The 17,299-nt window shown below is 36.1% G+C and overlaps 1 protein-coding gene across 1 annotated transcript in view; it reads left to right on the top strand.

Moving 5' to 3' along the window:
- The window catches only part of rab11fip4a (RAB11 family interacting protein 4 (class II) a), a 56,525-nt gene that overhangs the window by 2,861 nt on the left and 36,365 nt on the right, over window positions 1–17,299 (top strand). The window contains exons 2-3 of the mRNA XM_065273987.1: window positions 4,914–5,001; window positions 8,849–8,934. Of these exons, the coding sequence (XP_065130059.1) occupies window positions 4,914–5,001; window positions 8,849–8,934 (174 nt within the window). The remainder of the gene's footprint in view (window positions 1–4,913; window positions 5,002–8,848; window positions 8,935–17,299) is intronic.

Genomic DNA, 17,299 nt, shown 5'->3' with positions numbered 1-17,299 from the left:
GCTGTGATATCATACAAGTGAGAGCATCCTTGTACATTCTCATACATTTATTTATTTATCAGTCCGCCATAAAATTAAAATTGGCCACCACAAGTAGATGTTTGCATATCGCGTTTATCACTAATGTAACCTCTATCTCTCATGACAGTTTCTGTTTAAACACCCGTGGCGTCAGTAGTTGATGCACTACGCTGAGCCTCAATGTAATTGCATTTAAGCATATAATGCTGACGTGCTCGTCGGGAATGTTCTGCCACAAACTGCAAGTTTGGAAAAAACTGGTATGGTGTTTCTGATTCTCAACCTGTGGATGTTTTTATTATTGCTAAAACGGAGTTTGGGAACTTATAGCAGAGATGACAACATGTTTGCTTGAGACAGCGCAAGCTAGCACTAAAGGTAAAGCTAATCTTTTACATTATACCGATGACGCTGGTAGTGACGAATCTTTCAGACCAATCAGTGATCTACAGTGTTTTCGCGTCACTTTGGTATCAGCTCGGTTTGCTTTGAACCACAACCGAGGTGGTACGAAAAAAAGTATCGGGTACTACGTACTGCACCCCATGGAAAAGCTCCCAAAAGTAAGCTGACCCGACCCAAACTAAACCAAATCGTGGGGTACTATGCAATGGAAAAGCGCCATAACAGTACAACTGGCCCCAGATTGCCCCCCCTCACAGTTGAAATGGTCTAGAACCGCCACTGTTTTAACTTACTATTATTTATCTTGACTAGAGATGAGTTATTATAACTTATAAAATATAGTTGAAAAAAGTGAACTTCATTTTATAAGTTGAAGCTCTTGTCAATATAAATAATAGTAAGTTGACATGACTTGCAAATTTGAGGTAATTTCCACTATTTTTTTTTTCAAATAAATATTTTTTACAGTGTAGGGGAGTGCAGGGCAAAAGTACAATTTTTCAGAAAAAAATTATTTTTGTAAAGATAATGTTTTTGATGGATATATATATATATATTTTTTGCTGTGGTCAAAAACTCACAAGTGTGGTCTATAAATACCAGGTGTAATTTTGACTTCAGTATAATTTCACTTTGAACATAAGTGGCAAATTACTTTTTGGTGATGTGCTAAAGATGCTGTCATAGTTTGGAAAGCAAATGTGATCAGGGCTTGGAGAAAATCACTTTATTACTTTTTCCCCGATTCGCCCCGAAGTATTGTCATTTCTAATTAATCTGTCACAGATAATCTGTCACTCATTTTAAATCCAAAATTACACATAAATGCCCAAAACCAGCTCACACAGTTTTTAAATTATACTTCAAACAACATTGGGTCCTGTGACTGTTTTGCTTGCTTAACCTGGTGAGGGTGAGGTTTAGTCAGCAGTGATGACAAATGAGTTAATGTTATCTGATTGATGCTGCATGGGCTTATGGGTGATGGACCCAGCGGAGTTTCTCTCCAGACCTTTAGTCCTGCTTTACAGAATTAAACTCCATTTTAGATATCTTTTAGATGTTATGTTTTATTGTTTTTAATAATTAAAGAGCTCAGATCAAAAACCCTCCAAGTGCATCTGACATGTTTTCTTGTAAACAAGCATTTTTTTGATCAGACTCTTAAAGATTTCTGCCAACAAACCAGTATTTTTGAATGATCTGAGGCTGGGATTAAGCAGATTTTAAGCAAAAGTATTTGATGAACGTAAAGAACGTATAGTGTATAGTGTTGAAAGCATTTGGATTATGTAATTATCTCATTTTTGACGGAGGTGGCATTATAAGGCTTTTGCACCTGATTACTGCTCTTTTAATGAATTTATGATCACCTCTTGTGTTAAGGTGTTTGTCTAATCAATAGAATCAAATTGAACATTCTTAAGAGCAACAGATCTCATAATATGCTCGGTGAGGATACAAAGTAATGCTTTTCACCAGTCCAAACAAATCGTACCATATAGTGCCAGCCACAGTGATACTGTTCAGTGCTTTGTGCAGTAAGAAGTGATGTAACACCATTAGTGTGGCAGTGTGAGGAAAAGTCAGAGATGACTGGTTTATCTGGGTGCTTCTAGTAGTCACAGATTCTCAGTCATATGAGAAAAACTCATGGTAACAGCTCATTGTATGATGACTGTCTCAGTTTTCTGCCAGGGCTTTTTCCCAACCCATACTTAATGTATTCCCTTAAATCTGTTAATAATTTTACTTCTTTAACCATTTGATTTAAATCCATCCGACTATTCTGTTTTCTTTGTAAATGACACCTTCTCTTTCATCTAACTCATATTTCAGTTTTCTTAAATTTCATCCTCCATCTGCTCCAATGTTTTTCCTCATTTCTCCATCTCATTTCTCTCCTCGATCTCTTACTGTGTTGGGTTGATGTGATTGGTACGCATACAGAGCACGGGGACGGTTAGAGCACAGAACGTGTGGTGAACATGTGTGTCGGCCCTCAAGCTCTGCTCTCCTTCCCCTCCCACAAGCTTCACTGTGGTGGCCTTGAAGAGCGGTTGCTAACATTGAACCTTTGATACAACACTACTGCAGATGTTTTCTGTTCTGGGGTTCAGCAGTGTGTGAACGTTTGATCTAGATTCTTCCATTCCAATGGAATCTTCCATTCTTCCATTTAATGATATGTTTTGAATAATGTTGTTGCTGATCTTTTCTGTCCAATACAATGAGTTTGAATTTGAGGGTAGTCCCCATCCACTTTCATTCTTACATGAGGATGAGTAGACAATTACAGAATTTCTTTATTTTTACATCAAGACTACATTCGATCCGATCCACTGCCCTTTTTTGGGAATTCATGGTGCTATAACTGAAAGATGACAATGTCATTTTTCTTGTATTATGGCAACCATGTTTGTTTTAAAGCATGAATCACTACAATCTGTAGCATTGCAGTCATGGAGCTGTGCCATTGTCTTATATCTTCATATCTGTCTCACGCTTTCACAAGCCAAACTTTTACCTGCAGCTCTACCATTGACCTAACCAGTTTAAGACAGAGACACACATATTATGTCTTTTTCCCAAGTCCCTTTAAAGGTTCTGGGATAGTAAGATTTGGGGCAAGTGATTTATTTAGCATATGTGTGCTCTGGTGCCTGTTGTGCATGCACTTTTTTTATACTGCACAAAATGAATTTCTTATTTTGTATGATTGGTTTGTTTTCCAGTACAAATATAAAAAAAAATCTTAAATCAAGATATATTTAGTTGAGAAGCAAAAGGATCTGAGAAATGAAGTCCTAAAATTTTAAAAATGTAGTAAGTTGAATTTAATTAATTTTGATTGTTTGTTTACTTGTACTGTAAAAATACAAAAAAAATGTTTTGCCATGTTTAGAGACATACAAAATCTCCTGAAGGTTTGACCACAGCCTTCTTTAATAGTCGTGTAACCTAACCCTACTGCGTTGGCTACACTAGCATCTTGGCACTTGGAAGTGTGGTGAATCATTCTAGCAGGCATTTAAGGAAAAGGCTGTAAGTTAAAACGGATGTAAAAAGTACTTAACCTCTTAGAGACGAGTAAATTTAGAAAGAAGTGACGTTGTCAGAGAGATGTAGGGGGAGTTTGAGGTGTACATCACATGATTTGCTCATTTTCCTCCAGATGTAGCCCATCTGCTTGAACAAAAGGCAATGCTCCTGTAGGAATGAAAATCTTATACATTAGCTGTTTTTCTTATGGCATTGGGATGAAAAGCAGATCAAAATGGAGACATGTGCTTCTCAGATCTTACTTAAAGACTAAAGTTTCAGAAGAGACCTCAATAATGTCACACTTACCTGTTTCATACATTTCTTTAAATTTATAGGCATTTATTGCATGTCAACAACGATCTCATTTATGACAATTGTTATTTCTTTCAATAGACAAAGTAGATGTACTTTATAGAAGGCTAATCATAAAAATGCTGTGTTGTTTCAACTCATGGTTGAGTAAATATGGACATTTTCGAAGTTAATTTAAAGCAACTATTTGGTTTGTTCATATTTGACACAACCAGAATTTCATAGTGTAGCTGCGAACTCCACTGAGTCTCCAAAGATGCACGCGCCAGTTAAAAAATACAGTTCAGCTGGAACAGGGTGTTTGAATGTAAATGGTCCGTGAGTTGAATAAGCAAGTCTTGTTATGTATCAGCAGTGTGTCAGATCAGTCTGTATGTAACAGACAGCTGTCCATCACAAAAACCTGCTTACTAAGGGAGACAATCTCCTGCACTCTCACATCTCTTCATCTACTGCATCATCTGTTGGGTCTGATACCACACACATTGTCCAACATGATCTCACGGAAAGTCGCGTTATAGTCACGAAAAATTTGATTAATTTATTTGTGTCCATGGCATGGAATTCAGCTTTTTCGCACAAATTTCTATAAATAGTTTTTGGTGTCATTTTATGTATTGTTTTCTCATTTTCCCCCTCTATTTTTAAATCATTGTCGCTTGGGGTTCGGTTTAGATTTGGGGTTTGGGTTAGGATGTAATTTTATGTATTGGTTTTTACATGTTTTTCTTTTGCTTTTAAAACTATTCTCGCCTGGAGTTGTGGTTAGAGTTGGGGTTTGGGTTAGGATGTCTAAAAATGTTACAGAAAGGGATTCTAACCCCAAGCGAAAATGTTAAGAAAATAGGGGGAACATTTAAAAACAATAAATAAAATGACACAAAAAAGAAAGTCGTGCCACAGACACAAAAAACGTTTTTATAGAAATTTGTGCGAGTGACACGAAAAAATGCCATGGACACAAATAAATTTATTCAATTTTCATGACTATAACACGACTTTTCATGGGATCAGTCTGCATTGTCTCATGTATTTATAGTTCAGTATTTTTCTCAACATTTCGCTCTCCTTCCTGGTTAATCAGGTGACTTTGTTACCATTCTCACGATTACCCTGTTTTTTTTTTTTAGGTAAAGAAGTTTGCTAAGTACCTGGATCCCAATGCTCATGGCAGAATTAACTTCAAAGATTTTTGCCATGGAGTATTTGCAATCAAAGGTGGGTGGTTTTGATAAATCTTTTGTCATTATAGTAAAAGGATTCTAGGGATATCAATATCGCTAATATCAATTTAGTCCTGCATGATGTTACAGAAAGTTTTGGTTACTTTCTTATTTTGCTTTAAAGCACCTTCCTTTCATCCATAAATAACCACACTGTGATGTCACATACAGAGCATGTTTTTTTTTTCTGTCACATGCAGCTGTTAGGTTCAGCACAAAATGTACCACAAAAATCTCAGAGACAAAGGAACCTGTCTGTAAAACAGGTTTAGTGTGATGCCTAAAATAAACGACAAAGGTGCATCATTTAAGAAAAAAAGACATTTGGGACCCTTCCTTTGAAGATCCTTGATTTTTTGTGATGTTTTCATACTATTTTCAACAAAAAATTGTCCTAAAGAGCATTCTGTGGAAAAAATGACGATGATATCTTTATCATGATATTATTTATATATTGACTGAGTAAGGCCATGCCAAAGATTGTAATCAATGTGAAATCAAATTTTGATGCTCCAAATGAAATATCATAATTAGTTTATTTAAACCTGGATTTCACAGGCAGGGTCACATTTAGTTTGTAAAATATACAGCTCTCTTTCTTACAAATTTAAAAAATCTGGCTGTGTGTATTTTGATAGGGTGTATTTTGCTTATGGGCTTAGTTAAATTAGGCCTCTTGGTTATTTAAATGTGTAAATTAATTTGTAAAGATTGTGTATCTACACTGCAAAAAATGACTTTCTTACTTAGTATTGTTGTCTTGTTTTCAGTAGAAATATCAAAAAATTCTTAAATCAAGATTTTTTCTTGATGAGCAAATGACCTAAGAAAATAACTGCTTTTAAACAAAACTTTAAAAAAAAATCCAATTTAAGTGAATTTGTACTTAATACAAGAAAATTTTTTTCAAAAAATGTCTTATTCCATTGGCAGATTTTTTGCTTGTTTTAAGCACAAATTTGCTTACATTTTATATTTTTTGTCTAAAAACTAGACTACTTTTCTTAGGTCATTTTGGTCACCAAGACAATACATCTTAATTTAAGAATTTTTTTTATTTTTATACAAACATACTAAGTAAGAAAGTCATTTTTTGCAGTGCAAATGTAAGTTATAACAAATATGTCTGGTAGATGAACATGATTAAGGATGCTATACTAAACACATGATTTTACTATTTAAAAATAACAGCAGTTGAAGAACAGAATTACAAACATCTCTGGACGTCCCTCCAATTAACTACTTATCAGATTTGTAATTTGCTTGTCTTTTGTAACATTTTCTGAAATATTGACAGCCTAGTAATTCACTTTTTTGTGTGGGTTATGCTTCTCTGTTAAAAGTCAGTGGATGCTAATCATGATTATAGTGTCAAACATTGCTAGAGGAGGTTTTCGCTGTGTAATTACAGTTTAGCAATCTTGGCAATCTAACTTTAGATTATTACTGTTTAAGGGGATGTGAAGTGTTTCCTAGATGGGCACACTAGCTCCTCCATCATAGTTTAACATAAGCAGGGTTACATTGGCAAACTAAAGACAATGATGTTGCTTAGAGAACTGTAAACCTAAACATGGCAGAAATACAGGGACCGGGAAGCACATTTTGATGAGAATAAAGAGAACAGGCAGGATTCTGGGAAGCAGCAGATATGGCCAAGTGGGCTGCGGGCCTATAAACATCAATGCAAAGTCTGTCCCCCTGAGTCCTGTGTTTAATGAGACCCAGTGTCTTTTGTCTTAGATCCTGTTCCCTAATGATTCACCCAGTCCCTGTTCCCCAGCACGCAAACCATGAAAACACAACAGTGTGTTTACATCACTGAAATCTGTGTGACTCACACTACTCCTTGGCTACGGTTTTTAAACTTTTGGTTAAGCAATGTTTTAAGATTTCAGTTATTAAATATACACTCACCTAAAGGATTATTAGGAACACCATACTAATACTGTGTTGGACCCCCTTTCACCTTCAGAACTGCCTTAATGCTGCGTGGCATTGATTTAACAAGGTGCTTAAAGCATTTTTTAAAAAATGTTGGCCCATATTGATAGGATAGCATCTTGCAGTTGATGGAGATTTGTGGGATGCACATCCAGGGCACGAAGCTCCCGTTCCATCACATCCCAAAGATGCTCTATTGGGTTGAGATTTGGTGACTGTTGGGGCCATTTTAGTACAGTGAACTCAATGTCATGTTCAAGAAACCAATTTGAAATGATTTGAGCTTTGTGACATGGTACATTATCCTGCTGGAAGTAGCCATCAGAGGATGGGTACATGGTGGTCATAAAGGGATGGACATGGTCAAAAACAATGCTCAGATAGGCTGTGGCATTTAAATGATGCCCAATTGGCACTAAGGGGCCTAATGTGTGCCAAGAAAACATCCCCCATACCATTACACCACCACCTCCAGCCTGCACAGTGGTAACAAGGCATGATGGATCCATGTTCTCATTCTGTTTATGCCAAATTCTGACTCTACCATCTGAATGTCTCAACAGAAATTGAGACTCATCAGACCAGGCAACATTTTTCCAGTCTTCAACTGTCCAATTTTGGTGAGCTTGTGTAAATTGTAGGGTCTTTTTCCTATTTGTAGTGGAGATGAGTGGTACCCGGTGGGGCTTCTGCTGTTGTAGCCCATCCGCCTCAAGGTTGTGCGTGTTGTGGCTTCACAAATGCTTTGCTGCATACCTCAGTTGTAAAGAGTGGGTATTTTAGTCAAAGTTGCTCTTCTATCAGCTATCAATAAGGCATTTTCGCCCACAGGACTGCCGCATACTGGATGTTTTTCCTTTTCACACCATTCTTTGTAAACCCTTACAATGGTTGTGCGTGAAAATCCCAGTAACTGAGCCCATCTGGCACCAACAACGATGCCACGCTCAAAATTGCTTAAATCCCCTTTCTTTCCCATTCTGACATTCAATTTGGAGTTCAGGAGATTGTCTTGACGAGCACCACACCCCTTAATGCATTGAAGCCACTGACATGTGATTGGTTGGTTACATAATTGCATTAATGAGAAATTGAACAGGTGTTCCTAATAATCCTTTAGGTGAGTGTATGTGCTAAACATCCTTACGTGTTTATTAAAAGCACAACACTCTTGTATTTGGTGAAATTCAGAGGTGCAAGTTGTACCACAGTTCATGTTTGTCTGTCTCAGTTAAGAGCTTTGCGCACAGCTTTATATATATTTAGCCTTTGTATTGCCAACAATATGTCTTCATTTGGGACAGTGGCAGAGCCAGTGTGAGCGGTGGCCCACTTGAGCTGGCACACAAAGCATTGAACCATCAAATTTCTATAAATGGAGCTCAGGCATGGTCTGCCCTCCACTGTCTTTGTCAGGATGTTATTTATTCATGTCATGTTACTTAGCCTGCTGTATTTCTGCAGATGGGTTTGTGTATGTGAAGGGCATCTTTGTGTGAAAGAAGTTAGAGTCCTCAGTCTCAAAGAGAAGAATACTGTACAATATCCAAAGATGAATTTATAATGGATGAATGGATTGGTTTGTATTATTTCATAGATATTGATGTATTTCCTCAAGGGCTAAATTTGATAGAAAATAGATGTCAATAATAATTCTTAATATCTCAATTTCTTGAATTATTGGCAGTATCTGATAGAAAAAAATTCCTCAATTAATCTCTTTTCAAACTTAAATAAATGAAATCTACATTTTTGACTAAGCTATGTGATGGCAGTAATGCATGCTTATATACATCATATGCAATGTTTAGAAAAAAATGACATTTATAACCACACTTACATAAAATATCAGTATAAGGGATAAATATGTATTTCCTAATACTTCTGTCTCTATTTAGGCTGTGAGGAAATTCTGAAATCTGCACTCGGGACACTGAACACTGGAGCACAGCCGTACCAGACAGACAATGGCTACTACTATCAGGTGGGTGGAGCTTTAAATGTTAGGCTACTTGAGGTTAGTGTTTTCGTTTCCACATGTCCAATTAGACCATTGACTCCTGAAAACCAAAACATTGGGATCGGTCAAATGAAAAGATAATCTGTATGTGCACCTAATTGCATCTTGTTTAATTAGTGGCTGTTGACTGTACCAACAAGGTTCAATGAGGGAGAGGATCTCTTAGCTACTAGAGGTTATTGCATAGGGGTTGACTATGTGGTTTAGTCTCTCCTGCCAGTTATGTGTGTATGTTACTTAAGTGTATTTGTTTGTACATTGTTAAGTTTGTTTAATTGATTGATTTACAATTTTGTGAGTAAAGACTTTATTATGCATTTTAACACTTTTGGCCATGGTTAGATCAAAATATTTAGACTTTTAAAGCATGTACACCAGCTTGTTCATATTGTGTCCATTACAGTGCAATATGGAGAAGCAATGAACTCAACAGCACATCAGAAACTATACAAGCACCTTCTGTATCGAAATGCATTAAAACACTTAACAGGAAGATGTGTCTGTTGTTCAACTAAAACATTTTTCGTTCCTTAAGTTCAGTATAGATTCAGTGTGTGAACTTGATGTATCACATACATATTGATTTGAGCCAAAGCCAACCCCACGCCAGCTCTCACTCACACTGTACACAGCAATCCTGCTGCTTGAGTTACTGTTCAAGCCTTGTAAAACATAACCTTACACGAGATGTTTTAATGGCTCGTATCAATATTGTTGAATGTGTCACAATGGATCTGTCTTTCCAACAACCAAAGAGATTCCCGTCATCATCCACAGAATTTATACACAGCACATCACATGCATTATTACTGGTGTTGTGCTTTTAAAGACCCCATAGTGCTTTTAGCCCACATCTATGCTATTATAATTCTTAAAGTTGACAAAATTACCTTTTATATGCATATACGACTTCTTCTTTTGAGTTTATACATGGTTAAATATCTCTCTTGTGCATGGGTAGAGATAAATGTTTAGTTTGTGTAGGAAACCCAAACTCAATTTGTCATCATAATTGCTATTTACCGTATGAAGGATTTACTCATTTTGGTCTGACTGTTATTTTATTGCTGTGGTTGTGTTTGATAACATCAGCTAATGCTGAGCTGTTTGTGATGCTGAAAGCAATCTTAACTATTCTGGTATCACCACTAGGTGGAAGTGTTTGAAAAGATGTGACATGCATCCAGTTCATAGCGATGCACCAGCTGCTAGCCATGTAGTGTTGTTGTAGTTCGAAACATACCATTCATCGATATCTGTAAAGCACGGCCTTTAATCCACAAAGGAAAATTTGGATTGCTTTTTACTCTGTGACAAAACAATTACAGTCAGAGGAAGTTGTTTCTGCATCAGAGCGACCCTGTGGACATTAAACAATGCAGCAGACTACTGCAGACTAAAGAGTTTATCTGCAGTTTGAGAAAGAGACTGGGAATATGATCATTAGCTTCATAACTACTTGTTAATACATTCTAGCACACTAAATAGTTAATGATGTTTGGATGTAAACTTTATGTGCGGCACAAATCCTAAAAGAGAAAAATACATAAATCCTGCATTTTTATGACGCATCCTTTTAAAGCCTCCTGTAAGTGTATGCTGCAAAACAATGGACTGTGAAACCTGTCTGTTTGTTCTCTTGATATTTTCAGCAACTAAATCTTGGACAAATAACATTAAAATGACCAGCAACAGTTACAGGGAATATTACTATTGGCTTCAGTTTATATGACAAGGCACAAGGGTGATATATCCCCATCATTTTGCTGACTTTTTTTATAAAAATTTAATGTAAGGAGGTTTAAAGGTGCAGGGTGTAAATTTTAGCGGCATCTGATGGTGAGGTTGTGAATTGCAGTCCACTGCTTTCCCCTCACTTTTGAAACGCATAGAGAAGCTACGGTAGCCGCCACCGGAAAAACATGTCATTATCAGAGACAACTTAGGAAAAATGTGTGTGCGTTAAAGGCTTCTGTACATGCGGCACAAAATGGCGACTTCCATGTAAGGGGACCCTCGTGCATGTAGATAAAAACGTCTCATTCTAAGGTTATAAAAGCATAATGGATCATTATAAAAAGGTCTTTATACACCCCTGATAATATAGTTTGTATATTATTTTGCATTTCTGTCAAGAGATCTTTCTAAAAATTACACACTGCACCTTTAAATAATGCTGTAAAGTCTACTGCATAATTTTGTACATTGTATGAGCTGTGCAGTAAAGAGTTATATTAGCACTTCAAATGAGCAGAGAGGACACAGGCTTTGCATTGATCTCTCCATGCTACAGCTTTCTTTCTTTCTTTATTTCATTCCCTCCATCTTTTTATCCAGACCGCAAAACCAAAATCAGTGAAATGCGATATGGAAAAAAACTCATTTACAACTGTAACTCTAATGCATAAGAAATTTAATATATCTGGTCTAGTAAACATGCATATCTGTAGTAACATTTTGAGTATGAGCGGTCTCCAGATATTCTCATTTGCGCAGGACTAAAATGAACAGTACAGGTACATCTCGCTTTTATATATTTTCCTTTTTATGTCTTATATTTAATAATCTGTCTAAAGTTTTGGTTGTGTTGAAAATAATTATTTATAATTTGTGCAAAAATGAATTTAAATACATTGGGTTATTTTTGACCCATAATGAGTAAATATAGTACAGAACACATGCTGGGTTCAAATTTACCCCAGGGTAAAAAAAAACCCAATGTTGGGTTGTTGTTATGCAACCATGGATTGTAATAACCCAACAATAGGGTTAAAACAACCCAGCATTGGGTCAATTTTAACCCAGCAGTGTGTTCTTTCCAATATTTACCCATTATGGGTCAAAAATAACCCAGACATATTTAGTTTGTAATTTCCACATACAAAATTTTGAAATGGTTCGCAGTTACTTCACTCCTTTAAGATCATCATATATGTTTAATCACTTTTAGATCATCGTTTTATGACAGATGATGGACATTGTGTTCTGGTGAAGTCAGTCGTGCTCATGATCTGAGTTTGAGATGTGTCTTCAAAGTAACCATTGCTGAATGATAGTTATGATAGAAGCCAAGCACTAATGAGTCTGTCACATTGATTACACTGATGGATAACCACAGTACTCCGCACTAGAGAGACTACATTATGTGAGTCTCTTTTATGTTGCAAAAATCACAAATTTCAGCTTCTATTTGAACAGTTCATTTATAGTTTATGCCTTTGTTATACCATACTTTATCTTCTTGCTGTATATATATATATGAAGGACAGAAACTCTGTATGCTGATGTTTGGAACAGAGACTTTAGTGCTAGTTATTGAGGAGGTCTGGACTGAACATCCTTTACTGTCATCGAGAGAGAGAGAGAGAGAGAGAGAGAGAGAGAGAGAGAGAGAGAGAGAGAGAGAGAGAGAGAGAGAGAGAGATTCACTGCAGGCTTCATGTCTCATTTCTGCTGGTGGATAGAGCAGAAAACAGCTCCAGACACACACCTCATTTTTCACTTATTGGCTCTAGAGTTACATTTATGCAATTGGCAGATGCTTGTTTACAAAATATCATAGTGCATTCAGTGTACTTTTGAAGATTTGTGTGCTTCAAACTGGACCCTTGATATTTAAATGACTAGCTCCATGATCTACTGACTGCGCTATGGAAAAAAACTCATTTACAACTGTAACTCTAATGCATAAGAAATTTAATATATCTCGTCTAGTAAACATGCATATCTGTAGTAACATTTTGAGTATGAGCGGTCTCCAGATATGCTCATTTGCACAGGACTAAAATGAACAGTACAGGTACATATGGCTCAGTGTTTGGAGGATAATCTATAGCAGATGGAATCAAGCACAGACAAGTGTTATGAGATGAAAATGTTTTATTGTGACTTGGAGCCTTGGGCTCTGACTGACATGCTGTTGTTTTTCATCAGGCACACAGCAAAACAGCTCAACATGAAATAGAATTTCACAGGCCAGCATGTTATCTGTGAGCCTAATGGAGAGAGGACAGGGTAGAAAACATTTAAGGATGTTATGCCCTACTAGTAAATGACAGAGGTTGAAAAGGTTATCAGATTTAAACATACTAAAATCAGGTTGTAATGTGTTTGAAATGTTGCAGTGAACTATTTCAATGCTGTTTGTGCAGTGCAGAGACTTTTAGGTCATTAAAGATTCTCAAAAACTTTCCTTTTAGTTCAGTCACATGGGGAAGTCGTCTCTGAGTCTCAGAAGTGATGAATTATAGACAAGAATAATTTATCATCTCTCTTGCATTTCAAGTTTCCATTTTCATACAAAATCATAGTCATCCTACATTTTTAGAATTCCTGACTTTGCTCAAGTCAATTTATAAATAAAAAAATTGAGCTTTACTTTTTAAAAATATTTGTTATACAGCCTTTTGTGACTATTGTGATGTATGCATATACTGTACAGCACATAGGGTCGGTTTCCCGGACAGGGTTTAGATTAATTCAGGACTAGGCCTTAGTTTATCTTATATTAGGACATGCATAAAGTCGTTTTTTATTTTAAACAAACCTTACATACAAACCTTTGAGACAAAACAGTGACACTGATATAAGATTATATCAGGAGAAGGTGTTTTTAAATTAAGGCAGCTCAAACATGCATTTTAGTCTGGGACTAGCCCTGTCCGGGAAACCGTCCCCTCATTATCCAACGTGATCTCATGAGAATACAGGTACAAAACTGTACCTTTTCTGTCACTGGGGCTGTACCCTTTCAAAAAGTTCAACTTTGCACCTAAGGATTTCATTTTAGTACCTCAGAGGTACATACTGGGACCAAAGAGATGTATCTCAAAGTTACATATTGGTACTAAATGTTTACATATCTGTACCTAATGATCCATACAATTACCTTCTTAAAGGGTGCTGCCCCACTGACAGCTAGGATACATATTTTGACTTTTTTCTAACAATTTAGGTCCTAAAGGTACGGTAATCTACCCAAAATTTTATTCAGTTTTTTTATTCATGTAAAGGTACCAAACGGAAACATAGGGTACAGCCCCAGTGACAGAAAAGGTACAGTTTTCTACCTTTATTTCTGACAGTGTATTCATAAATATTAAAATTGTGGGCACTGGCGTTTTTAAGTCGTTTTTTTTACTTATTTATTTAGGACAGTTTACTCATTTACATAATGAAATGTTTATGACTTTTAGAGAATTGCATAATATTAAACAAGACTACACTTTAAAACCTTAAAATGAATAACATTTATGTAATCATTTAACCAGTTTGAAATATGCAGTTTGTTTGCCACACAAAAGGCATTTTGTCCAATGCCGTCTGCTCATATGCAACAATAATTACACCAAAACATAACATAAATACACAAAGGTTTGTTTTTATTAATTTACTGTAATCCACATCTTTAAAATTCATACGATTGAGAGAAACATATCCAAATTCAGCTCTTTATCCAGCGATATTGAACCCAGTACTCATCAGCGACCGTAAACGTCAAATCTCGGATTCGTTATGAATTTGAATTCAAATATTGCTCCTCTAGAAGCTTTACGACACATTGCTTTACGGCACTGATATCAACGTTCATTGGCTCTTGCTTGATACGTCACAGATTTGCGCCAGTGATTGTTGTTTATCAGTTGATGTACTTTTGAAAATTTTAAATGCACGCCTTGACAGAGAGAAGCCGGATTAACGTTTTTGTGGATTAATAACTTTAATATTTCTCTGTACTTCATCATATACTCCAGAGAGGACCGCGGCTGCAGCACATCATCATTTTAACTGCTATTGATACTGCTTTTAAAATTTCACAATATATAAATTATTGTGATTACATTTGTCTGCCTGCTATGCTTTTAATTTCTAACAGTACATGATTTCAATATTTAAGGGTATGTTTAGGGGTATGACTATATTAGTGTCTTAAAATATCTTTTAAATGCTATATTGTTAAAGGTCACATATTTTTAGGCTTTCTAGAGTTTTATTTTAGGTTATGATGTCCTTAAAGGGATACTTCACCGATTTACATTCAGCTTTGTATCTGTAGAAACCCGGCAGTATTACTGAATGACCATGTTTCCCTCCCTCATTTCCCCCTGAGAGGAGAGATATCTGCATTTTGGTTCTGCAAAAAAGTCCTCCGATGATGTAATATGATGATTTTTGAACAATGACTGTTTTGAAACTTATATGGTACTTACATAGCCCCTAGACCTCAGTTATCACGAAAAAAGCCACAAAATTTCAGTTTTTACCATATGTGACCTTTAATATATATATATAAAAGAAAATAGTAACAATATAGCATTTAAAAGATATTTTATGTACACATTTCTTACTTACGTTGCATAATGTAAAAATAATACATTACGTCTTTTTTATTTACATTTTGTATAAAAAGGGTTTGGGTTTAGGGTAACATTATCGATAAAATGGTTTAAGAGAAATTATACTGCAATCTAATGTTTTACGTTTTGTAGCTGTGAAAACTTAATAGTGCTACGATTAAATGTTACAAATATGTCTATATTGTACGCTTCAGCATCTATTTAAACATACAAAAAAGTATGTATTGTTTTTTCTTGAAAGTTAGGTATTCATATTAACAGTGAGACCAGGCTGAATAATTGAAAGTAACATATTAATATACTATTAGTGAGACCAGGCTGCGTTCCCACTGCATTCAATTTGTACAGTGATTGAGAGATTAAATAAAGGAAACGTTTACCGGTTGTTAAGTCAATGTTGTACATTTTTAAGTAGAGGTTTAAAACTGTTTTTTTTTTTGATGCCCTCTGTGGGTGTTTTAAATGAAAGCAAGAATGCTGAGTGCCATAATATTACAGCTGCTGTCAATCCAGCTGCCACACAACACTAGCATACTGTATCAGAGAGTAGCAAAAAACCTTGAATAAGTGCTGACAATACAAAAAAAAATTATATGGGGTGTCAACAAATCCATGCTACACAGATGAAGAAAATAGAGATATCCAAAAAAGTATCACCATGTGTCTTGTGGGCCAGGGTCAAATTATAAAGGCAATTTATAATCACTGCGATCAATCTTTTAACACGTCAGTGGTCCGTCTTATCAGTGGCTGAATGTGGTACAGGCTTATCAAGTGTATCTCTACTATCTTTGTCTGGAGGTTGGTGTGAGCAGCACCCAGGGGTGTATGTAGTGTCATTCTCACCACTGAAGAAATAATAAATAGGATCACATGTTTATTACCTAAAAGCTTTCTAACCATAAAGCAACCTGTTAAGCATTGAGCATCAGAAATTCAGTGTCAGTATTATGCATTATCCTAAAAGGACATTAATGATAGCCATTTTTGCTGTAAAGCTTGCACATGACCTCATTACAGTGTGTAATCACTTAAATTTAAGCTATTTCAGGCAAGTCCTCATCTCAATGGTACGGCCATTACATAACACAGACCTCAGTAATAGTGGCCCTTTATTATCAAATAAAGACATGGAGAGCTTTTCATAAATCAAATGAGTTGACATCATGCCCATTGAGCTTTGTTGGTCTTTATAGTAGCTGTTTACATTGTTTCTGTATTGCTTCAGCCCTGTGAATTTGCTTTGATTTAGGCAGTGGAGGAATGCAGTCATTTGTATGCACACTGTGCCCAAACTGCCAAGTCTGTATCTTCACTGTTGTAAGCTTTGCTCTTACTCTTACCATCTCAAATATCTCCTTTGTTTATCCACTTTGTGTTACACTGGTATTTTCATAAATCTTTAAACGTGACAGGTTGACTTTGGTTGGATGTTACTCTTGAACTGATTTCTCATGCCTGTTGGCTCATTAGATCTGATTAAAGACTAAACTTTTTGTGACCCCTCCCTCTTTATACCTTCCCCCCTTCTCCATTAACCAAATTCCAGCAGTCCTCCTAATCTACGAGCTGTCAATCAGAATAAGGGTAGAAAGAAGAAAGGTTAGAAGGGATAAAAGCCTCACTCGGGTGCACACAGAATGGGAGGCATCACCCTTCGAATTAAAGTTTAAAAGGACACATCACTCACATATTGCATAGCAGATCACTTTTGGTTAATAGTCTATTTGTACATCTATCAAGTCTATTTGTCTTGGGTGTTGTTAGGCAGTAATTCTTGATATTTTTTGTCTATTTCTTCATTTCATGAATATTAATGATGCTTGGTTAGTGATTTAAAGGAACATGCCTGCATTTTGGGAATTTAGCTTATTCACCATATCCCCCAGAGTTAGATAAGTCCATACATACCGTTCTCATCCACGTGCGTGCTGTAAAGGGCGATTTATAGCCTGTGCGTAGCTCTGCGTAGC

The sequence above is a fragment of the Paramisgurnus dabryanus genome, chromosome 3 (assembly GCF_030506205.2).
Source record: "Paramisgurnus dabryanus chromosome 3, PD_genome_1.1, whole genome shotgun sequence".
Taxonomy (NCBI): Eukaryota; Metazoa; Chordata; class Actinopteri; order Cypriniformes; family Cobitidae; genus Paramisgurnus; species Paramisgurnus dabryanus.
The sequence above is the reverse complement of the archived record's forward strand: the minus strand, read 5'-3'. Positions and strand labels throughout refer to the sequence as shown.